This window comes from Lagenorhynchus albirostris, chromosome 3, assembly GCF_949774975.1.
Source record: "Lagenorhynchus albirostris chromosome 3, mLagAlb1.1, whole genome shotgun sequence".
In the NCBI taxonomy this organism is placed as follows: Eukaryota; Metazoa; Chordata; class Mammalia; order Artiodactyla; family Delphinidae; genus Lagenorhynchus; species Lagenorhynchus albirostris.
In genome coordinates, this window is record NC_083097.1 from 47,513,561 (window position 1) to 47,539,224 (window position 25,664).

The 25,664-nt window shown below is 38.8% G+C and overlaps 1 protein-coding gene across 4 annotated transcripts in view; it reads right to left on the bottom strand.

The window, feature by feature from the left end:
• Window positions 1-8,912: 8,912 nt before the first annotated feature.
• ELOVL7 (ELOVL fatty acid elongase 7) overlaps window positions 8,913-25,664 on the bottom strand; it is a 72,330-nt gene continuing 55,578 nt past the window's right edge. For all 4 annotated transcript variants that reach the window (XM_060142979.1, XM_060142980.1, XM_060142981.1 and 1 more), the window contains 5 exons: window positions 22,340-22,420; window positions 21,397-21,453; window positions 19,031-19,136; window positions 13,979-14,115; window positions 8,913-11,637 (listed from right to left, as the gene is read on the bottom strand). In XM_060142979.1, the coding sequence (XP_059998962.1) occupies window positions 11,428-11,637; window positions 13,979-14,115; window positions 19,031-19,136; window positions 21,397-21,453; window positions 22,340-22,420 (591 nt within the window). In that variant the 3' untranslated portion in view covers window positions 8,913-11,427. The remainder of the gene's footprint in view (window positions 11,638-13,978; window positions 14,116-19,030; window positions 19,137-21,396; window positions 21,454-22,339; window positions 22,421-25,664) is intronic.

Below are 25,664 nucleotides of genomic sequence, written 5' to 3' on the forward strand. Positions count from 1 at the left end.
CTCAGAAGCCAAAGGTATCTCTCAGCCTCTTCAGATCCATTTCCTCCCCATCCCTAGAAAATTAAAATACCATTACTCCCTTGAGGATTACTAAATGTAACCTAGGATGTTTTTGAGAAGAATATGTGGTACGTGTACAGTATATTATTTAACATCACAGTAGAGCTTTGGGCAACATTACATAATCAAACACATCCATATTTCTGCAGTAAAATATGTGAATATTCACTCTGTGTGGATGAATAAAAAGATGGTCTCTCCTTGCCCAAGTCAGATTTGGCCACCAAATACATGTGCTGCAAACTTAAAACTTTGGGTTTCATAATCACAGACAAAGATTGTGGATCTGTAACTTTGAGCAAGTTAGATATGAGTCTGATGTAACTCCGCTACAGTGCAATAGAAAGTCAAAAAAGGAAGGTGATGTTAAGGGCTCGTAAGGTTTGTAAAGACATCACGGAGGAGAAAGCACTTGAACAAAGTCTGGATAACGTGTGGAATTTGCAAAGATCAGAAAATAAAAAGCATCCCATGTGAGGAATAGAAAGAACTTGATTATACTAAATATCATCTGTCATGAGGAAAGTGCAAACTAAAACAATACTGAGATAACACTATATACCTACTAGAATGTCTAAAATCCAAAAATCTGAAAATATCAAATTCCGATGAGAATGTGGAGCAACAGGAACTCTCATTCATTGCTGGTGGGAATGTAAAATGGTACAGCCACTTTGGAAGACATTTTGGCAGTTTTTTTACAAAGCTACACATGGTCTTACCATACAATTGTGCTCCTAGGCATTTATCCATTCGATTTGAAAGCCTATGTGCTCACAAAAAACCACATGTGAATGTTTATAGCAGCTTTAGTCATAATCCTCCCACACTGGAAGCAACCAAGATGTCCTTCAACAGGTGAATGCATAAAGAACTGTGGTACATCCGGACAATGGATCATTACTGAGCAACAGAAAGGAATGAGCTATCAAACTACACAAAGACATGGAGGTATCTTAAATGAATATTTCTGAGTGAAGCTATCTAATCCAAAAAGGCTACATACTGCATGATTCCATTCATATGACATTATGGAAAAGGCAAAACTAGAGAGATGGTAAATAGATTAGTGGATGTCAGGGGTTCAGGGTGGGGAAGGGTTGAACCGGCGAAACACAGAGGATTTTTTAGGACAGTGAAACTATCCCGTGTGACACTGTGATGGTGGATACATGGTACCACATATTTATCAAAACTCAAAGAGCTTTAAAGCACAAAGAGTCAACCTTAAAGGAGGCAAAAAAATTTTTTTAATTGTTTAGAAGGTGAGAGGTTCCCAGGATAGAAGGTAGAACGTGACAAAATAATCTATTACAAATATATGAAACAACCTCATTGAAGAGGATGAGGGGGGAAGGTGCTGACGTAAGTCATTGTGGAAATGAGTGGAGTCTGTAAATGAAAGGCAAAAGAAACTTTAGTTGATCAAGTGGGGTATGGGTTAACAGTTCTGAAACCACTATCCGTGTATACTAGGATTGAACTATTAAGTAAACACATGGCAGATGTTGGGGCAAGGTTTCTCAGAAGCAGTTACAGATAAGCAAGGAGCAAAGGCTAGAGTGATCCATTTAGTAATGGATTAGAATTGAAGATATTAGGGCTTCCCTGGTGGCGCAGTGGTTGAGAGTCCGCCTGCCGAAGCAGGGGACACGGGTTCATGCCCCGGTCCGGGAAGATCCCACATGCCGCAGAGCGGCGGGGCCCATGAGCCATGGCCGCTGAGCCTGCGCGTCCGGAGCCTGTGCTCCGCAACGGGAGAGGCCACAACAGTGAGAGGCCTGCGTACCGCAAAAAAAAAAAAAAAAAAAAAAAAGAATTGAAGATATTAATATGAACTTATGCTTATCTTAATGTAGATACAGATGGTTACCTATAGAAACATTTATAGATATATGCATATGCACTGGTTAGTATACACACATATACGTCCTTGCTCTGTCAGGTGATAGGGTCTAGAAGCAATGACATCCCAGTAGCAGTGAGTACACCCGGTGCCAGCTCTTGGTTTCTAATACCATTCTCCAGTCAAAGGAACCAGGGCCCCTTGGAGAATTGGCTGATTCCAGGACGGGGGCAGGAAATATGCAAGATAAGTCTGGAGCATCTTGTAGTGCCAGAAAGTAAGGAAGTAGAGATATGTCAAAGTGATACAGGAGCCACCTGGAAGAGCTCCCAGTGGTGAAAGCTGGAAGAATTTGAGCAACAAAATAAATGAGGCAGTATTAGAATTATAACCAAGAGTATAAAGTAGATATTCATGAGTCCATACTACTGTAAATAAATGAGAGAATGAATAAGTGGGACAGAATAGGTAACTGACTCAGGCAGAAGAATTCCAAATAATTCATGCAGATACTTTGCCCTCAAGGGGAGGGCAAAGTATCTGCATGAATTATTTGGAATTTATGTATGTATGACTACATAGTCACTCCCTTCCAAAGAATAAAGTATAAAAGGAGAAAAAAAGAGTAACATTACCTCACCCAGGTGATCAGGGTTAACATCAACAGTGAAAAGTCATGATGATAGTATGTACCCTTGATATGATATAAGAATGATACTTTACCTCTATTGTCTTCCTCCTAAAACCTAACAACACATGTAATCATGAGAAAAACATTAGACAAATTCCAAAAGAGGCACATTCTACAAAATACCTGACCAGTACTCCTCAAAACTGTCAATGTCATCAAAAACAAGGAAAGCCTGAGAAACTACGACAGCTAAGAGGAGCCTAAGGAGACATGACAACTGAATGCAGTGGTATCTTGGATGGGATCCTGGAACAGAAAAGAGCATTAGGTTAAAAACTAAAGAAATCTGTCTAAATAAAGTATGGACTTTAGTTAATAGTAATGTATCAGTATTGGCTCATTAATTGTAACAAATGTACCGTACTTATATAAGATTTTTTTTTGATGTGGATCATTTTAAAAATCTTTAATGAATTTGTTACAATATTGCTTCATTTTATGTTTTGGTTTTTTGGCCGCAAGGTATGTGGGATCTTAGCTCCCTGACCAGGGATCACACCAGCACCCCCTGCATTGGAAGGCGAAGTCTTAACTACTGGACCGCCAGGGAAGTCCCTATAGGATGTTAATAATAGGGAAAACTGGGTAAGCATTTATGGGATTCTCTGTACCATGTAATTTTTCTGTAAATCTAAAACTATTGTGAAGTTTATTTTAAAAAAGAACCTAAGTCCTGCACATCCCAGATTTTGAGGCTTTCATCACTTTGCTTTTCTCATTACCGTCATCTATTGTCTTCTTGGCCATATACCCCTCCCTATTCAGAGCACTTTGTCACCTGGCTAATCTTTATTCCAAGATTCTTCATCATCTTTTTTTAAAAATTTATTTATTTTTCTTTTATTTTTTTGGCTGCATCAGGTCTTAGTCATGGCACACAGGGTCTTCCTTGAGGCGCACGGGATCTTTCATTGTGGCACACGGCCTTCTCTCTAGTTGTGGTGTGTGGGGTCCAGAGCGCATGAGCTCTGTAGTTTGCAGCACTCGGGCTCTCTCGTTGAGGCGCACAAGCTCAGTAGTTGTGGCGCGGGCTTAATTGCCCCATGGCATGTGGGACCTTAGTTCCCTGATGGGGGATCAAACCTGCGTCCCCTGTATTGGAAGGCGGGTTCTTCACCACTGGTCTACCAGGGAAGTCTCCCAAGATTCTTCATCATCGTGAGGCTCTTCAACATTCACATGGACAACCCATCCAGCCCATGCCTACCACTTCCTCATCTGTTCAATTCCAATAACCAGCATACAGTTTCTATGTCAGTCTCTCACTTCCAGAGCCATACAGTGTTACCACCACACTTTGAATTTCTGACCACAGCCTACATCCCTCGCCCATTCACCTTCTTCTTCCATAGTCATAGTTATAATCTCTGGTTTTAGCTTGACGTAGAGTCACCTAAAATAAAAACTACACTTCCCGGATTACTTTCTGCTACATGTGACCCATGTGACTAAATTCTGGCCAACGAGTTACCACTTTTGTTATTTGTCCTTAAATGGAGAGATCAAGTTCTTCTCTTATCCTCTTCCTCTCTCATGCTGGCTGAAATGTGTATATAACGGCTGGAGTTCCAACACCCATTTTGGATCATGAGATAACTATGGAGTGGAAGCCACATACAGCAGAGTCATCAGATAGAATGTTCCTGGGCCTTTGATACTATAGTGTAACCAGCTCAGCTCTGACTGCACATCTCTGGAACTTTACATGAGAAAGAATTTCTATCTTGTTTAAGTAACTGTTATTTTGGGTTTTCATCGTTCCTAGTTGAACTTACAAATCAGTTCACTCCCTTATTCCATCAACTCCTCCTTGCCCTACAGCACAATGGTTCAGAGTAAGAGCTCTGAAATCAAACAGATTTGGTTTCACACCAGCTCTACCACTTCATAACTGCATGATCTTGGGCAAGTTACTTAAATGCTATCAGCATCAATTTCCTTACCTGTATCTTCCTTATTGTACCTATCTTATAGGGATATTGTGAGGATTTCACCGCATGAGACACATAAGGAGCTTCGTAAGCACCACTGTCCTTTGAGAATCTTGATTTCAGCTCCCATAATGCATCACTTTGTCTGCTCTTACTGGCATTCTCAACATCCTCCCTTCCTTGTCCTACTGCATCTTTCTTGCAAATCCCCACCTTGGTCAGTGCAAGTCTTCTCAGTGCCCACATGATTGTGGGCTAACACGGTTATGCACATTGAGACCACTACAGATGTATGGTCTCCAGACTCAGCAGGGCTCTACTGGAGGCTGGGAAATATTTGACATCTCTGGCTGTGGCTAGGCACATCCATTCCCCACTGTATTTATGCAACTTTTCACTCTTCTCCTCAAGCCATCCCTAGAGGAAATAAACATGTTTATGCATCTTCTTCTTTAAAGAAAATTTCCCTCAATCCCTCATTTCTTTACCTACTACCCTTTATCCTCTCCTCATCCTAGCTCCTTGAAAGAACAGTCATCACACTACCGCCTGAGGAAAAGGAGAAGATTTGATGGAGGGATATCCCTCAAACTCAACATGGCCAAAACAACTCACCATGTGTTCCTTCTTCCTGAATCCCAGTCAATCCTGGTCCTGGGCCTGCACTCTTGAAGCTGAAACACTGGGTTCACCTTACACATTTCGTTCGAGTTCATGCAGGCCATTTCTTTCCCTTTCTTGCCTGGAATTATCTTTTGGGCACACTCTTGTCTTCATTTTCTGTCTAACAAACAGGCCCTCACCTTTCATGAGTCATATGATACTACCACTTCTTTCAAGCCTTTTCTGAAGTCCTGCCGTCAGCCAGGGAGAACTCTCTCTCCTTTGTGTCCCTACATTATGCAGATTAAAAACCACCACTTTTGCAGCTGGATCACTTGACTTGTTTACATGTTTGTCTCCCTCTATCCAAGTGTAAACCTCTGTGGGGATTGCTATTATTTGACTTGTTTTTTATGCTCAGTGTCCAGCACAAAACCTGTTACATACTAGGTATTTAACAAACTGTTGGGACTTCCCTGGTGGCGCGGTGGTTAAGAATCTGCCTGCCAATGCAGGGGACACGGGTTCAAGCCCTGGTCCGGGAAGATCCTACATGCCGCGGAGCAACTAAGCCCATGCGCCACAACTACTGAGCCTGTGCTCTAGAGCCCGTGAGCCACAACTACTGAGCCTACATGCCACAACTACTGAAAACCTCACGCCTAGAGCCCGTGCTCTGCAACGAGACGCCACCACAACGAGAAGCCCGCACACCACAACGAAGAGTAGCCCCCGCTCGCCACAGCTAGAGAAAGCCCGCACGCAGCAACGAAGACCAAACACAGTCAAAATTAAATAAATAAATTTATTTAAAAAAAAACCTGTTGTTGAGTGAATGAATAAGTCAGTAAAAAGTGAGCAGAGGAAGAGAACCTGTAACAATAGCAAACACCTATTTGGTGTTTCGTGCATTCATTCAATACCAATTTTTTGAGTTCCTGGAATATGCCAGCCGTTGTTTTAGGCACTTGCAGTGAATAAAACGGACAAAAATGTCTACCCACAAGGAGGTTATTTTCTAATGAGAAAGACAGTCAATAAATAATATAAATAATAACTAAGCACACTGTATAGCATGTTAGAAGGTAATAAGAGCTGTATGGAAAAAAAGAGAGAGCAAGGCAAAGAGGAGTGCCAGTTGCAATAGTAAACAGGGCAGGCAGGGCCTGCCTCACTGAGAAAGCAAGATCTGAGCAAAGATTGGAGGGAAATGAGGGGTTTAGCCAAGGGCAAGAGCCCCCGAGGCAGAGGCAAAAGCTAAACCCTGAGGCCTAAGATGGAATGTGCCTCATACAGTCTAGTGAACACAAGGAGGCCAGTGTGGCTGGGCCACAGGGAGCCAAGTGGGAGATGAGGACTGAGGGGCAATGGCAGGGGAGACAGACGATGGAAGGCCTTGTAGACCACTGTAGAGACTTCAGCTTTTTCTCTGGGTGAAATCACATGCCATTGGTGGGTTCTGAGTATAAGTGTGACATGATCAATTTATGTTAAGAGATGACTTTGGGTGCTCTGTGGACAATGCCTTGTAGAGAGGCAAGGGCAGAAGCAGTGAGTTAGAGAGGAAGCTATTTCAGAAATCCAGGCCGACATGATGAGGGCCCAGAAGTGGTCAAATTCTGGCGATACTTTAAGAGGAAGCCTTTGATGTTGAGTGAGAAAGAGGAGTTGAGGATGACTCAGGTTTTTGGCCTGAACCAGCAGGAAGGCACTGCCCTAAAAGTTTTCCCTCTATTAACTCATCTAATCTCCACAATGAACTGATGAGGGAAGTAGTGCCAGGGTTCCTACTTTCAGTGGGGACACTAAGATAGAGAGGTCGTCCGGGTCACACAGTTCATAAGTGACAGAGCCAGGTTCTGACCAGGTGGCTGGTTCCAGAGTCAGTGCTCTCAGCCACTGCACCAAGCTCCCCTCCATGAAAGCAGCCTAGTTGGATACAAGGTTCTTATAGTCCGTCAAAATGCAAAAAGACCAAGGATAATTCTCTCATCTGGGCAAAACTATTTGGGCCTGAAGTAGGATATTTGGCACAATAAAAAGAAAGAAAGGAAAAGATTCATGGGCACGATAACACAAAGCAAGCGGAAGACACGCTGACCAAGATTCGTGCGGCTTTTAAGATAGAAGGCAGCAGGTCTGTGCTCACGGCCTTTACATTCAGGTAGTCAGACGCTTACATCATGCCTACTGAAGTTGTAAGTACTAAGCACAGAATGTCCCTTTGGGCAGCCTGGGCACTTGAAGCCAATACTACCTTGTACCAAGCCTTCTCTCTTAGTAACCACACTGTCCCCTAAATTAACTGAATCCTGTCGGCTTTAGAATATACACAAGGTACAGCAATATTTTCAAAATGCTGCAGCTTAAATATAGGAACAAATGCTCTTTTAGATGATAAGGGTGCTGCAGTTTGTAAAGATGGTTGGGCCATATGTGCAAGTACAGCCTGACCTGATACCAGGTGTCAGTGAAAGCCATGACCACACCCAGGTAGCCACATAAAAGTAAGAGCCCTCTGGTCTTCTCTCTGGGGCAGGCTGGTGTTACAGGACCTGTTGTGAGCCTGCTGCATTGTGATTGCATCTGCTGGAAACGTCTAGAAAAACTTTTGTCCCCACCTCCTCCCCAATCAACACATATACTTACGTCCTGAAGTGGAGGTACCAAAACCCTTGGTCTCTCTTGGGTAAGGATCCACCTTCTTTTCCTCCCCACTCAAGTCTGGTAGATCTGTATTCTTTGTGCTTATGTTATTTCATATTTTCACCAGTTACTACAGAAGGCTTTTAAATACATGATCTCATTTAAACCATACAACAATCCAGCCAGGAGAACTTGTACTATTATCTCATTTTACAGATGAAGAAACAAGCTGAGAGAGGTTAACTGGCTTGTTCAAGGTCGCTTGGCATCTAATATCCATGCCTCACAGCTTCAGATTCAACCTCCTTTCCACACTCCCACACTGCTTCTCTGAACTGTGCAGCACATCTCATCCTTGGTCAATCAGTTGCCAGATTCAACTCTCCCATCAGAAGCTCTCTCACATCAGCCTCTTTCTTTCCAGTCACACATTCCAGCTCTCTTCCCCTCACCCTAATCAACTAATTTATCTCTGCCTTTAGTGTCTCATGCCTCCACCCCACCCTACCAGGTGACTCTTCTTAAGGTACCACTTTGGTCATACCTCTCCTCTCCCCCAAATCCTTGGATGCTCCTATTTGCCTGAGGCATCAAGGGCGGATGCTGCAGCAGCACATCTCCAGTGTCAGAGCCCTCCTCCCTACTGGCCTCATCTCTCTGTGACACCTACAGGTGCCTCGCTCAATCTGGTCTGTTGGCCATTCCCTACACTTTCCTAATGCTTTCCTTCCCCTGGGCCTTGAGTTGTTATTTCTTTTCACTTAGAACACCTTGCCCACTAACCCACTCCCCATTTTGACAACATGTACATCTTAAATACATGACCCAAATTTAAATACCTTCATGGAGCCTACCTGCTTGCTAAGTGCCACGACTTTCAATCATACGGCAACAATCATATACTTCCCTGTAACATAATCTCCTCTGCCAGCCTGCAAGCTCCAGGAGGTCCCAACTATGCGGGAGGCATCTTTGTATTTTGTATCACTCTAATGTCTAGCACAGGGCTCTGAACATAACAAGTGTACAACAAATGTGTAAAATGATTTGGTTAAATGAATATTCATATTAAAAACCATCCATCCATGCAAACACATGCAGTTAGATTCCAAAATGAAAGACACACACATGTGCATGTGATACCACAAATTTATTATAATACACACACCAAAAACCAAACCCAAACTTTGACAGTATCCACAGAGTTTTCCACAGTCGTTAAAAGTAGTTAACAGAGATAAGGGATAATTGAAGAAATGTAACATCATAATCTTATAATTTATGTAACAATGTAGTCTGCTCAGTTAAGAATTCTACTCAATTAAGACTGTAAAATGGCAATGTCCCACAGATATTTAAAATTTTACATTTGCATTTATTTGTAATATAGATATAGGTTGTAAAGGATTCATAGAGCTTTACGTCATAAGCCAAATTTTGCAGCTGGACTTTTGGCCTTTCTATTTGTTAGGTAAGCAAACCCAAAGGCAAGAAGTCCTGAAAAGTGGGATGAAACTCCAGCAGAAACTCTATGTGACCCACAGAGCTGTTTAATAAAACGATGCCCATCCAATCCTACATCCAGTGATACCCATTCTAATCTGCTGCTGTTCATACGGAGGTTACCTCTGCCAGCTGTGATTTCTTTTCATGTAACATTCTAGCTCTCCACTCCTATTCATATAACGTAGAGTGTGATTCTGTCACATGTTGCTGTTAGTTCACAGGCACAGCAAACATTTTAAAGACTACACGGAGACAAGGAGGGGTTGTACAGTGCAGGGCAGAAAGTATGCAAGAGAAGAAACAAACTCTCCTGTTTTCTCTTCTTTTAGTTTTGCTTCCTTTTGGTCTTTACCCTACTGGGGTCTTTGGGAATTGTGTGTATGTGTAACAGCATCTACCGTACCTCCTCATTTTAGCACTGGTTGGATTTGAAGAGAAAAACAGGAAAACACTTAAGGAACCCTGAGACTCTCACAGAGAAATAAATTAGAGCTGCTGTTTCTTTTAGCTTTGCTCTCCTGTTCTTTACTATTTATTAAAAAAAAATGAAATCTCCCCTTTTATCAACCCTCAAATTCTCATATTGTAAGCGAGTGAAGTCACTAAACGCAAATAACCTTACTAATTTGCTGAATGTGAAGAGAAAAGGCCATGGTACAGATTAATGGATTAGGAGGGAGACACCTAACTCTAGGAGTTTACAGTTGGTAAAAACTCAGGCTTTATTGTACAATAAGTATCACTGTGTCTTACACAATTACTGGGGTACTAATTGCTTACAGTCATACAAGCATAAGCAATCCTTCAAAATCAAGTAAAATAGAACAAGAAAAAAAAAACACTGTGGAAAAATTCAGAAATGTCCAAATATTGCTGTTTCTTGGGCAAAACTCTACTGATCAGTAGTTGGGTTCTCCAACAAGAAAATATGACTTTTAGAAAGTAGCAATTTTAAAGAAATGAGAGCTATGCAAAATGAATTTCAGTCCCTCATTATATAGTTTATAAGTTTGAAAAAAAGAATTCCAGGCTGTTAATTAATTCATAATTCTGGAAAATATTTTTCCATGCAGTGAATCTATAACAATAACTATTATACAGTCTCTCTCTTGCTCTCTCTCATTATGAGAGAGACCCTTATCACCAAATCTTGCCTGGATAATCTCTGTGCCACCATTTGCTTCCAGTTGCTTCACAAGCCACCCTTAACCCATCCCTGGGTGGTCTAAAATCATTTAGTGTGTGCCAGTGATATGAACATTTACACATCTAACCAATATATATTTAACCAAGATAATCCTTTAAACCATGATATGAGAAAGTGACATTACAACACCACAGACAACTATTTTTTCCATTGATAAATTCACCTCTTTCCCGAAATATACAAAGTTCATTGCAAAACGGTGATAGCAAAGTGTTCATTAAGCCATCAGAACAAATCACCTTGTTTTCAAAATAATAACTTAACCTTAGTTTCAAGTGCATCAATGTATTACCCTAAAGGATTGTCACTTTTAAACAGTTTACACAACAAAAGCGTTGCGAGGAAGTCTTACAAGCAAAACTGGTGCCGGCTACTCAAAAGATCCATTAAAAATTACCATTAGTGATTTTAAATGATAACTGATCAAAAATACACTTAACGTTCACCCTATTAGCTCTTTAGAATGGGAATTTAAGTTTAGAGTAAATACAGTGTCTTCTGAATATAGTCAACAAGCAACAAAGCCAGAGCCCACAGTTAAAGGTTTCCAGACCCGGCAGAAGGAATCTACTGTACGGCATGGATCTCTGTCCGTGCTCAAAATATCTAACGATATTTTTCATCTATACTGGACTTCTTTGAAGAGTACTCTACTGTTTCACATCCTTCTTTCAATCTAACAAAATGTGTTAAATAAAACCTTTAGATTAGGTTTAAAAGCAGCTGAAAAACTGGCTGCTTTAGGCTCTAATTATCAGAAGACTGTTATCTGGGAGCTTTGGGCTCTCAAATATCAGAAACCCCAATAACTTATCATAAAAATACAAGCTCTTAGTTTTGAAAAATATACAAAATGCACTGCACATGGAAATATCTCTTGATTGTCAAGGAAGACAAGATATCAGTCTTATTCATAGATTTATGCTGTGCTTGAATTTCAGTGATCTTTGTTTTTGCAGATTCCATTTTTCACTGTTTTGGGTAGCCTCTGACCTTTGGTGTAAGCACGGTACCAAAAATGGAGAAAGAGCAGCAGAAAGATGCACCCGTAACTCATAATGATGTACAGAAAGACTGGAAACTGGTACTTGCAATCCTCCATGAAAAAAAACTGGCCTATGTGTATAGTGACAATAACGAACTGGACCTAACAGACGGAAGAATGAAAAGTATTGTTTAGCTACGAAGAGTCACAATGCAGCAATTATTTAATGCATTCTTTGTCTGCTTATGTTTAAACACTCTCCAACCACATCCAGGCTACTGTTGGACAGGGAATTTTATCTTTCAATCTAGCCTCTATGGGAATGACAGTGGGTGGAACAATGTCAAAATGCAGATGGGAATTTGGAACTACTCTTCAGTCCTGCCAAAGTGCACAGCTCCAGGGGGAGCTATGTAAATGTCCCTGGAGCAGGGCAGTGCAGCAGCCCTTTCACACTCAGAGAACCATCAGTCTCTGACTTGAGTCCTTGACCGATGAAATGCATACAGGACCACTACCTTATGGCCTAATTTTCTAGGGCAGTTTGATTTCAAACATTCTGTCCTGTTGGTAGACTGGATATTTCCATTGGTGGGGAGGGGAATAAAAACATTCTAATTAGAGCCCCGCTTATTTTGTAGGAGCCAAAGCATCGCTAAGTCCTCATATCTGCCACCGGTCCTCCACCGTCATAGATAAAAAATACATCCTATCTGCCAACTGCAGCAGAGAATCTGCAAGGAGTGAGAGGGCATTGGTGACCCTCCTAGCGATGCCCAAGGGCTCTGTGTTCTAGAACATTCTACACAGTCTTAAAAGGGACATGTTTTGGGCTAACATCCAGATTTTTTGGATATATTTTTTCTCATGATTAAAAGGCAACATGTGTTCTGTGGAAATTTTGGAAAATAAAAATCTATACATAAAAATAAATAATGATTACCCACAATGTATCCTGTTATAACCATAGTTAAGATTTTCACATTGTTCCTGTTATAATCGTCAGCTTTCCTTGCATTATCTTTTTTTTTTTTTTTTTTGTGGTACGTGGGCCTCTCACTGTTGTGGCCTCTCCCGTTGCAGAGCACAGGCTCCGGACGCGCAGGCTCAGCAGCCATGGCTCACGGGCCCAGCTGCTCCACAGCATGTGGGATCTTCCCGGACCGGGGCACGAACCTGTGTTCCCTGCATTGGCGGGTGGACTCTCAACCACTGCACCACCAGGGAAGCCCTCCTTGCATTATCTTAAGGAACTTTTAGAACATTCCTGTGCGGTAGATACAATTATTCCTCTCATTTTGCAGACGAGAAAATGAAACCTTAGAAAGTGTAAGCAGCATCCTCAACATTCTATGCAGGTGTGTTTGTGTAAATATTATCAACATATTTGAAAAAATAATGAACAACATGTATTCTTTTTGCTATATAAGTATTTTTCCACATTATTAAAAAGTTTCTACAACATTTAAGAGTATGTTAAGTGAAAAAAAAGCCTGATACAAAATTCTGTATGCAGGGCTTCCCTGGTGGCGCAGTGGTTAAGAATCTGCCTGCCAATGTAGGGAACAGGGTTCGAGCCCTTGTCTGGGAAGATCCCACATGCCGCGGAGCAACTAAGCCCGTGAGGCACAACTACTGAGCCTGCGCCTCTAGAGCCTGTGCTCCGCAACAAGAGAAGCCACTACAATGAGAAGCCCGTGCACCGCGATGAAGAGTAGCCCCCACTCGCTGCAACTAGAGAAAGCCTGCGCACAGAAACGAAAACCCAACACAGCCAAAAATAAATTAATTAATTAAAAAAAATTCTATATGCAGTATAGATGTTCTAATTTCTCTGCAATGAGGACATATTACTTTACAATCATAAAAAATGCTTAAAAAGAAAGGATTTGTGAATAATTTTCATGACTTTGTAATATTCCCAAGCAGGAATTAGAATAATTTACTTCTTCATTTCCTTATGGTTAGTTATTTAGGGTGTTGTCACTTTTGTCAATATGTATATTACACCACCATTCTACACCTTTAATTCCCACAGTACTTTTACTAGTTGGAGGAAAAATAGACTTATAAATGTTAGGACTAGATAGGCAGGCACACAGAAAGGCTCATAATCCTCTCAAAGTTACATTCCCTCAAGGTCATTTAGATCTAGAATATGGAATGTCTAACTTCTAATTTAATATTATGTATAATGAGGTTCACATAATTTTGAACATAAATATTTTTATTTTATATAAATGCATAAAATAGTATAAAGATACCCACGCTAGTTTAATTGTCTGAGCCTCTTGGCTACCAAATAGGCTTTGCTTTCAATAAAGTTCCTGAGAAAAGTTCACATAACAAAGAAAGGACAATGATGGGATGCCATAAGAGGCCAGACAATTTATATCCCTGTGTTTTGTAAACTTTGCTCTTTAGTTAGTATCCTCATTCGTAAGGAAGACAAGGGACTCCAGTTTAGTTTCATATCTGGTTTTAAAGAAAATTAATTACTCACAAGCTGTAATGATGTCAAATACTTTTTCCACCACAAATACTTCTGGTAGGCTGGTCCCAATGCACACAGTCCATAGTAGGAATACATGACTACATGTACAGCTGTATTTAGAAAGGCATGGAATGTTCCCAAACCACCTGGAAAAAAATATTGTAAAATAGGGGCACTGTTCCTTAAAATGAGACATATTTGTGTCTGAACTGAAATTTTAGTATAATTATTTCTTTAATTTTATTAGGAAGAAAACTATATATGAAATATCTCTATTGTTAAATAGCTATAAAATTAGAGGGAGCTGGATAATACATCCAGTTAGTAAAACTAAAATACAAATCTTGTAAAATAAATTAGCATGACTTTATTCTGTGATATCTTAACCTTAAAACAGTCTTATGATTTGGTTACTTTAACAAACTAAGTTGACTTCTTTTTAAATATAATATATTGCTAAGTAATAGTAATCAAATTCATTTTTAGTGAGAATTAACATATATAAAGCACACAAAGTACACCAATCTTAAGTGTACAACTTGATGATTTTTTACATATGTATACACCTGTTACCACCACCAAATTCAAGATATAGAACATTGCTGATGCCACATAAAGTTCCCATGTGCCCCTTCCAAGGACATACTCCTCCCAATGTAACTTTTATTCTGACTTCCATCATCAACTATTAGTTTTGCCTGTTACAAAACTTCATATAAATAGAATTACACAGGATGTATTCTTTGTGGCTACCTTCTTTCAATCAACATACTGTTTTTAAGATTCAACCATGTGATTGCCTTTTTATTGCTGTGTAGTATTACGTGATATGAATGCATCACAATGTATCCATCCTCCCATTAAAAGACATTTGAGTTGTCTTCAATTTGGGTTACTATGAATAAAGCCACTAAGAATATTATTTTACATAACATTGTGTGGAATCAAATTAACTTTTTCCATTCTCAATAGTTTTCCATCAATACTTTTAGTGCCACAATTTTTTTCTTTTTTTTTTTTTTTTTTTTTTTTGCCGTACTGCGTGGCATGTGGAACTTCCCTGACCAAGGATCAAACCCGTTCCCCTGCAGTATGCAGTGGAAGCATGGAGTCTTAACCACTGAACCACCAGGGAAGTCCAAGTGCCACAAAATTTTGGCAGTAAAACCACTGGCTTTCATTACCAAGCTGTGTTAAGTTTGCTTTAATCAATCATTGTTTTTCCAAAATAAACATTTATTAATTGTTAAATCATCTTTCCTTACTGCTTCTATTTGACTATTATCAATTGTGCCTTCCTATCCTGGTTTTCCTCTTCTGATCTCACCACATCTCCCACTGATCACTTTCAATTTAGAATAGAAGAAAAGGACCCTGGGGGGAATATAAGCAAAGATTGTTACAATTGTGTTTAGCTGGATCAGTAGTACAGTGGAAGAGGTAACAGAGTGTTCAGTTGATGGTAGGGAAAAAAACCAAAACTCTTCCCTAGTGTCTCTTTCCTAAGATGTACAATCTTGAAGAATCTTCATTCTTTATGCACAGCCTGATTCAGCTTAGTAATGCTGACCTAGAATTTAAATTTTTCTCCAAAATATGCTATTTTATTTATTCTAATATTCTTTAATTTCAGAAATTAAGCAAAACCTCACAGATTTGCCTATGTTAGAGGAAGGACTGAATCCATGAACACTATGAGTTATAGAAAGTTTAAAGCAAAATACAAATTTATTACTTCAACCACAATCTTCTAAGGAGAAATGTCATAAAAATTGTTTCATGGAAGAAATAATTATTTTTTTAAAAAATCATTCATAATTGCAGCAATGCTAGATTCTTCTAAATACTACCACTGCCAAAGTACACCCTTAAAATACCTGTTTTAAATAATTACTTTTAAGTAGTTTAAATATTCCCCTAAAGTCTCTTTTATAGAGACTTCATAAACTTTCCTAAGTAAATCAAATTTCAGCTAATCCTGTAATTATCACAAATTTCAAGTCAGAAGAAACTGAATTAATGAAGCTTATTAACAACCTCCCAGCTTTTATTATTTACATTTGGACCAGTCTTATTTCCCAAAAGAAACTTGAATAAATAAATTAGTATGGTATGAAAACACCTTTTCTAGGCTAATTTAAAAATAGAATAGATTAGGAGTCAAGCTGCTTAACATGGGGACAAGCCAAATACCTCTCAAGTCCATTTGTCTCACCATTACATATACACAGGAAATCTATTTCATGCTTGATAATGAACTACATTAGACTGAGCCTTTCTCACTAAGACACCTCTCCCATTTTTTGGTCAAGGGTTCTATCTTCCACTCAGAAACTTTCACCATTTAAATGTCCTAAAATGAGGCTCCTACGGACAGGAATTTAACAAAGCACTCGTGTAGCTAAGAGTGTTCAGTAAGGGTTACTGATCAAAATAAGCTATCAAATCAAATTGACTTGCTTATTTTCTCCAGTAATGATTATTTTCTGATAAGTTATTTTAATGTTTGTTCACAGAACAATCACATTTTAATTAGTAATGCTTTTCATATCTTCTTTGGAAGGCTTTTCTAATAAAGTATTTTCTAAGCTTGTTTTCTTCTTCATAATAGTTCTGAAAAGCAAACATCTCAGGATGAATTATAATTAGTACCATCACATTTTACTCCTTTGCTTTGGAAAAAAATAAAGGAGCCACCTGGGTAATTATCACAACTCTCCATATCTCTGGGAAGGAGTATATACATAATTAATATAAAAACCTGCCTCAGAAATATTTTCATCACGTTCAAAAGAAAAGGTGGATTGCTATTATCCCAGGGAGGAGTACCACAGGCAAACAGGAAATTAAATACTAGATAGAGATCAGCTGTGCTCAAGTTTTTGAAAGGACAGTTTAAACTGGACAGTTTTATTCTAGGAATGAAAGCCAATGCCACACCACACTTCTGGGAATACCTCAGCTCTTGTTGCTGTGCTTGTCACTGAATAGATACCAGGTGTGCTGTACAAGGGTTTACTAGGTTCCACACATGAGACTGAGCAGAAGTGCCAACTCATGGAACATATGAGAGAGAAGAAAACATTATTTTCTACCACTTACATTTTGTAAAGCCGACGGGGAATTGAGGTGTGGACAATGAATCCACTACAAAGTGCTTAATGTACATGGTAACACTGAAAAATTGAGGAATATTATATGTTTAAATGTTCATTATTGAAAGCATTGCTTGTTTTTTAAATGGAAACCAGACTATCAATGGACTCAAAGAGAGAAACTAGAAAAATGCTCAACTCTATTCTTCAAATAAAATTTATTTTTTCCCATTATAGAACCAACAGATATTCAAACTAGAAAAATTAGAAAATGCAGAGATGGATAAAGAAGGAGAGGGAGACCACTTTTGTGTCGATTTCTCTAAATCACTGTTTTTGGGGTATTGTCTTCCTATATATTTTTAATCTATATTTATTTTTCAGTGTTGTAATAGAATAATCTGGTTTCAGGGAAGAAATCTGAATAAGTTCGTTCTAAGGGTGTGAAAACACCTTGTCTAGCATACTTTAAAAACAGAATAGTAAGAATAGCCATCTATTTCTGATAATTTAGGAGCCAAGCTTCTTAACAAAAGTTTGAGCTAAATGTCTTTCAATATCATTTGCATTTCACAACTATAAACACAAGACATCATAACCATTCTATTACTGGATGTTTAGGTATTTTCTCATTTTCACCAAAAAAAATAGTGTTAAGAAATACCACTGTAGAAAGAACTGAGAGGCACAATATACACGTGAGAGAAAATAAAAACACAGAAAGCAAAGAAAAATAATGGAGATTAAATAATATAACTACCTTCAATTTGTAAAATGGACACAGATGAGACTATCTTGTTATAATGTGAGTTAAATTTTTAAATTAACACATATACATTATAAGAAAAACAACTACATTTCCTTTAAAAAAAATCCTCAACAGATAAATGCCAATTTGGGGCAAGGAGCTACTTTACATGCTGGAAAATCTGATGCCCTTAGGCCAAGGTAGGGACAGCCCTTCCAGCTCCCCTAGGTTCTGCCATCTTCTTCTAGCCACTGGCTTATCCATGTCCCCTCATGCTCTGAGACATGCAGAATTTTTCCCCATGCCTAGAGAGTCTAAAACTCAAACAAGAGTTCCTCAATTGTGGTTTCTCTTTCCTTTTAGTCTTACCAAGTCAGAATACCCAATAGAGGTAAGCTCTTCACGGAAATGTTAAAGCTTTGTCTAGTATGAGCTGCAGGCTTACATGAAGACTTCTTAAATTGAAGAAACTAGCATACATAAATACCCCAAACAATTTTTGCTAGTAAGACTATATCCTTCAGGATATCACTTATTTAAAAATTTATGATAGGTAAAATTACTTACCTTTCTGTTTTCTCATATTCTAGATGTTCAGAAGCATAAAATCAAAACCAACTAAAGAACCTGTTTGCCAAGCTTTTGAGTTAAACTATTTTTGACCTAAAAAACAATATCAAAACATCCTTTACTATGGTAGGATGTTTAGGGAAGGTGGGAAACTGCAATTTGACACATCTTTACAGAGTTGTTAGGGATTGGGATGTGTATCAGTTTTTGGAAATTTGAAAGCAAAGAAGACATGGAACTTGAGATAAACATTCTAACTTCCTGGAAATACAAGGAATAAGTTATCTAGCTATATTCCTATAAAACCAAGGATTTTGTCATTTTATTTGTTTGTTAATTATTTATTTAAAAATAGTTATAGAACTATATAGGACAAGAATAAAATCCAAACAAAACAACTAAAGGATATGTGTAGAAGACTATACCCAAAGGTCTTACATATTAAAGAGTATTGGGGGGTGGAGGGGAGATCTAGTTAGGAGTCCTATGTTTATGTTTCAGATAATTAATGAAAGTCAGAAGTTTGATCAAAGTGATTCTTTGATGTTTTGAGATTCTTTTAAATCACATTTAAGGACAGGATTTATGCTTATAGCATACAGAAACGTAATCAATTGTAACACATGATCCCAACTCTCCCTTGGCTACCTGCGGCAAATTTGACTCCAAACCACCAGGTCCATGGCATGATGGTATGATGGAAGACATGCAGGAAAGTCACTTGACTATTTTTCTTACGCAGAACAAAAAAGATCTGAAATAATTTAAAGAAAATCAAGTTCATATAAAATCATGCAATAATTTATCTAGTGTTACAAAACTATTGGCAAAGTGCAAACTATTCCACGTTGTAATGTGCTTTGAAAGAGTTGCCTTACAGAATGCCTGTAGAAGCAGCTGATTCTCCAAGAGGCAGCCCAAAAGCTAATAAGTATGAGAGAACTTAGGTACGATGCCTAGTCATGCAAGAATCAATAAAAAGGTGAAAAGATATTGAATGAAGATTTAAAAATCAAAGATATAAAGTGAAGAATATGACCAAAAATTACTGAAAAAACGTTACTGGTTTAAAAAAAAAAACCCACGTGGATTTTGAAATATATGGGGAAGCAGAGACTTTTAAGTCCTAGGACTGAATTTCTACACTGCTCCCTAACTAACACATCCTACCAAGTTAGATAAGGGATTAAGCAAACTAAAAGAGGACTTGTAGCAAATCTGAAGTTAGCAAATTATTATTAAAGAAAGAGGAAAAGGGAAATACTTGAAGAGTTAATTGGGGAAGTAGGGTGGAAAAGAAAGCAAAGCAGCTTAGGAAAAATGAGAAAGGCAACAGAGGCACCATCCAGATTGAATGTCTCCAGTGGTTTACAGAAACGACAAACAAAGAGGTAGAAGAGGAAGGCTTTGTGGAGGGGGGGGTTCAAAAACATATTCAAAAGCAGAATTAAATGTTCAAAAATATTCAAAATGCAGAAGACCAGTGATGAGTTAGACTTCTAGTACAGGACTAAACAGAGTAGCAGAAACAAAAGCGTTCCTAAGAGTAGTTGAGAAATGTGGTTCAGGGAAGAACACAGAGCAGCAAGTTTCCTTATGGAAGCTGAAACTGAGAACACGCAAAGCAGGAACAATGAAGTCAAAATGCTTTTGCTTATGCATGTGGAGGAAGGCAACACGGTGCAACAGAAAAAGCCATAAACCAGCAATCTGGGGTCCTAGGTCCTAGTCAGCAGTGGTGTTCCTCTGGACAAGTCTTGTAACTTTCTGGCTTCCATTTCTCTTCAGATTTAATGCTCCAGGCTAGGTCAGTGGTTCTCAACCCTGTTTGCATATTACAGTGACCAGGAAGGTCTGTTTTTTGTTTTTAAATAACCATGCCTGGTCTCTAACTCCAGACCATCTGACACCAAATCTCTGGGGGCAGGGCCCAGGTTTTTGTTTCCTAACGCAGTTAGGTCTCCAGCACCACAGCGTTTGAGAACCACTGGACTACAGCAGGGGTTCTTGAAGTGTGGACCCTGGACCAACAGCAATAACAGCACTTGAGAACTTGAGAGAAATGCAAATTCTTGAGCCCCATCGAACACGTACTGAATCAGAAATTCTGCGGGTGGGATCCAAGCACACGTGTTTTTAATGAGTCCTCCAGGTGATTCTAATGCATGCTAACGTTTGAGAACCACTGGATTCTACACTCACTAAATTCTCCTTTCTAATTCTAACATTATGCGTAGCCAGCTGAGAAGGTAAAGCATATTGAAATTTGCTACCAGAAATGTAGTGGTATATATTCTGAAGAGAGAAAACACGTGTCAGTCTTAGGCCCCGAACTGATTCCAGATGAATAAGAGCCACATGCCACAAAAACAAAATAAATAGCCAGCTTTCCTTTGTTTCTGGAAATAAAGGTGCATGGCTTTCTCCTCTCATCATGGACCCTAATCCATGGCACTTGCTTCTCCCAGGCCTAGTCACTCAAAGTCAGAGTTGATACTCAGGAAGGGAGAAGACCAGTAAACAAGGACTTCAGAAAGGCAGATGGAAATAGTTTTGATGTTACCCAAATTACTGATATTCCAGGGATAAGCTGACATTCTAGTGTAAGTTTATGAATTTTGAAGCATTTATCTTCTTAAAGGAGTATGGATGACACAGTGCTTTGCTATAAAGAACCAAAGGCAACATATTCTCTGCTCTTTGCTTCTTGAACTTACTTCACAAAACAACTTGTCATCCATCTATATAGAGACATAGCTTTGTAGTATATGTGTTAGTTACATTCTTATCTTAACCAGGTGGTTGATATAGAAGAAAATCTTTTGGCATTTGCAAAAGACTGAAAAATAAGTTTATCCTATTCTCTAAAATAACTGATAATAAAAAGTAAAAGATAATATGAGGTCTGCCTGAGGAACAGAGATAACCAAAGTTATGAGACAACTGTACACTCACAGTTTATTGCTTTCATTGAAACATCAAACATTTACCAAATGTGGTGATTATATACTCACAGTATCTAAGAGCTCAATAAATTTGGAGAAGTAATAAAGCCAGCAGGTGCGTGCCATCTGCAGAAACACACATAGATATGAATTTATTTATTTATTTTTACATGGAAGAAAATTTTATTTTTTCTAATTTTGGCGAAATTCACATTACATAAAATTTACGATCTTAACCATTTTAGAGTGTACAGTTTGGCAGCATTAAGTACATTCACATTCTTGTGCAACCATCACCACCGTCTATCTACAGAACTCTTTTCCTCTTATAGGACTGAGACTCTGTATCCATTAAACAGTAAGTCCCCATTGGTGAATCCAGACCCTGACAACTACCATTTTACTTCCTATTTCTGAATCTGATTACTCTGTGTACCTCGTATAACAGAATCATACAGTATTTGTTTGCCCCTTTGTACCTAGATTATTTCACTTAGCATAATGTCCTCAAGGCTCAACCACATTGTAGCAGTTGTCAGAATTTCCATCCTTGTTAAGGCTGAAAAATATTCCATTGTATGTATATACCACTATTTGTTTATCCATTCATCCGCTGATGGACATGTGGGTTGCTTCCATCTTTTGAAGAATGCTGTGAACACTGGCATACAAATCTCTCTTTGAATCCCAGCTTTCAATTCTTCTAGGTATATACCCAGAAGTAGAGTTGTTGGATCATATGGTAATTCTGTTTTTTGAAGAACCAGACATAAATTTACTTTTAAATCCAAGAAATTCACAAAGAAAAGCACCAGTTTTCATTTTACAGAAAATTACACACCTGAATTTCTTTGATTTTTTTTCTTGTAATTTTTAGCTTTTTCTCTCAACACATATATTCTGATAATTGAGTCACTTACTCATTCTGATTTCACATTCAGTGTTTACAAATAGAGTCCAAAAAGTTTTAACGTTGATTTTGTGTTACAAGTTTCTCCAAAAAGAAACTTACCCTCAATGCTGTAGGCGAGCGTGAATAGTCAACAATTTCACATCGAAAGGAATAACCTGTACCCCAGCCAGACATCACAAACTGCAAGAGAGCACATGCATATTAAAGAAGGAAATATTTGCTCAACGGCTACAATGAAGGTAGTTTTGAGTATGTCTCTTCATTACATTCTCAGCTGAGTCAGCAGTCAGTGCAGAAGGAAAGGCGGGCTAGAACAATTACAAACCAGGAACTCGCTTGATATCAAAGCATCAAGAGTTTTCAAACCGATTCACTTTGTGACAAAGCAGAAACTAACACACCATTGTAAAGCAATTATACTCCAAAAAGATGTTAAAAAAAGAGTTTTCAAAATTTTAAAGTCACATTTATATAAACTGTGTACTAACTAAAATACCTATTTCTTGGAATGATTATTCTAATATAGTGGAGAACAAAATACTAGGAATGTTTTGTTGGAACAGCAAATACTGGTAAGTGCTTGACCTTGTGTACATCTCTATGTGCTTGTGCATATGTCTGTGTACTCTCAAAGGGGTGACTAAGTCTGAAATCAGTCTTTTCTGATAATTTCTAGCCTTTGCAATTAGTCAACAAATAAATGAGCAAAGCAGCTTTCTCAATGTACTCATCCAACGGCTGCATCAACTGGGTTTTTCCTATCTCGGCTAGTGGATGTAACGTGAAGTGATAGTCCATAGCTTTTAAATCAAGATCGACCAAATACAAGACTCACGTATTAATTTTGCTTTGGATTCACATGACAAGTAAGAGATGAAAATACTAACAAGAAAGTGCAGTCTGGCAAGCCTTAATTCCAACACACCCACGAAGTGACCTTAGGCTAGTGGTGAGAAGAAAAAGCCTATTGTTGATAAATCTGGACCTTAACTCAAAGATTACATTGACATTCTTTCAGTCTGACGGTGGGAAGGTCTCCTTTTAAAACAGTACCTGAAAATGAAAAACTAAGGGTTCTAGTTTAAAATTAACATTTATATTAAATGGCTGGCTTAATTTACTGTTCTGACAATATGACCAGTTCTTCTCTGGAGTCCTATTCTCACGAATGCCAACATCTTCCCTAGGATGTCTTCTTTCTCAGCATAAGGATTATATCATTTTCTATTACATTACAAGTTTGTACTTTTAATTACTGTTAAAGCTGAAATGACAACTTTACAGTAAATTAACTTCTAAAGGCAAAAGTTTATGAGGCATAATCAGAATGACACTTTAATGGTAAAAAGAAAAGAAATGAAGGAGAAAGAAAAACTACTTACACTGTGGTATTTAAAAACACTATCCTTTTTGATTGATACTAGCTCCTAGCTTGATTTGTAATATAAATTAATCACACTATTAACTTGGTAAATTATGAAATCTTGAGAATTAAGATTCAGAAAAGTATAAGACATATATCATGGGTGAGAAAAGTATCTTACAAAAACATGTCAATGAAATTTCTCAAAGGAACAAGGGAATGTGGTACAGAACTAGTTAAATCTGTTTTACAAAATCCTGATCTGTCAGTGAGCATCTTCCTATTCTTTTGCACTTGGACTCACTTCTGACTGATGCAAGTAACACTCTAAGTCCATCCACTCAGATGGGGATGACTGATTCCCCATGCTACCCTATGCCAAACAAGTGCTGCACCAAATAGGAGAAGCTGTGGGATGTAGCCTTCTTCAGGGTCTTCACTGGTCTCTCTTTATTTCTTGACTGGTGCCAAGTAACTAGCACACTCAAACCATCACTATAAAATGAGGCACGTGGGTTCCTTTAGTCTGATGTACTTCCTCTCACCTTATTCATATTTGCCCTAACATCCCTAGTAGAGGGGTTCACTCTGTAGAGCAAATGTAATTGTGCCCCACCCAATAAACCATGCGTTTGAATGTGTCCTGGAGGTGATGTGTTGCTCAGCTGTCAAAAGTCTTTGTTTAAATAGAAAGTAGAACTTAATGCTTTCCTGATATTAAGTTTAAGAACATTCCAAAAGCCTGCAGAGCTTTTGACATATATGTCTATATTTTAGGCTTTCACAAAGGAAGAGTAATAATTTATATTTGGCAGGTAAAAAACCCCCAAACTGTATATAAGTTACTCTAGTATTACTGGTTAATGGGAGATAGAAACTCTCAGATTCAGATATTCTCAAACCTTTTATGTTGTAATTGCTAAAACAGAAACCAGAACTTACTGGTTATATATTTGGGGAAATATATTTGGGGACATCACATTCAATGGTACAACCAGACACAGAGCATAAAGGGATCTGAGAGACAAGGTCAATCCTGACTCTATAAAATGAGAGAAGTGAGGCCCAGAGTATTTAAATGACTAGTTCAAAATCAGGTAGCTAGTTAGTAGTGCAACTGGGACTAACTAGTCCCTGGTCTCCTGGCTTCCAGGTCTGTTCTTAGCACTGTCCTATAGTAGGCAATATCCTATCTCTGATAACTTGCCCAAAGCATGTATTTTTTCTGCTCCCTAGCTCTATTCTATTACTCCTTCCCTTTCAGTTGCTTATGGTCCAGAAAGGAGAGTAAGGTGACCTGTGAGTTAATTTTGGAAATAAAGTAGAAGGCAGCAAAGGAAGTCCAGACTTCAGGAAGGCCGTGAGAAATGAGGCCAGAGCAGATTTAAGGTGATCTGATCAGGTGGATCCGTGGCAGGAATCAGGTTGGAAGGATGCATGTGCAGAGGCCATGGTGTCTAGAGAGGCTGGAGAGGTCATGCAAGGCCCTCCTGGGACCCAGCTGTGAGGAAGCATAGGCTATGCTGCAGAGGAAGTAAATAAGGAGAATAGGATGAGGAAGCCAGCCAGCATTGGAAGAGAAGCAAGAAATCCCAGAAAAGCAGGTAAGGGAGGGTGGCTGAGACTTGTAATCAGCAGAGGGGAGAGAGAGCATACATGAGTCTGCTTTTGGGTCCTAGAAGTTCTCCACCTCTCTTATTGACAGTTAACGGACAGCTTCCCTCACCTACTGCTTTGTATGAGTCTAAGTTCTCTGTCCCCAGCAGAGCCCAGCTAAATCAAACCAAACAGTCTACCACCTAACAGGTCATCAGGGCATGCAGAACCCAAAGCTGCTACCATGATGATGTCAACTCATTAGAGTCAGGATGAGCTCTGATGTCAGACCGACCTGGATTCAAATATCAGTCCTCCACTTACCACCTACAGTACTTTGGGTAAGTTATCTAACTTCTCCAACTCTGAGTTTCCTTAAAATTTAACATCTATGGACTCATTCAATCATCTTTTATGGCTAACTGCGTGCAAGTCCCTGGACTTAATTTTTCTCACCACCTGTGA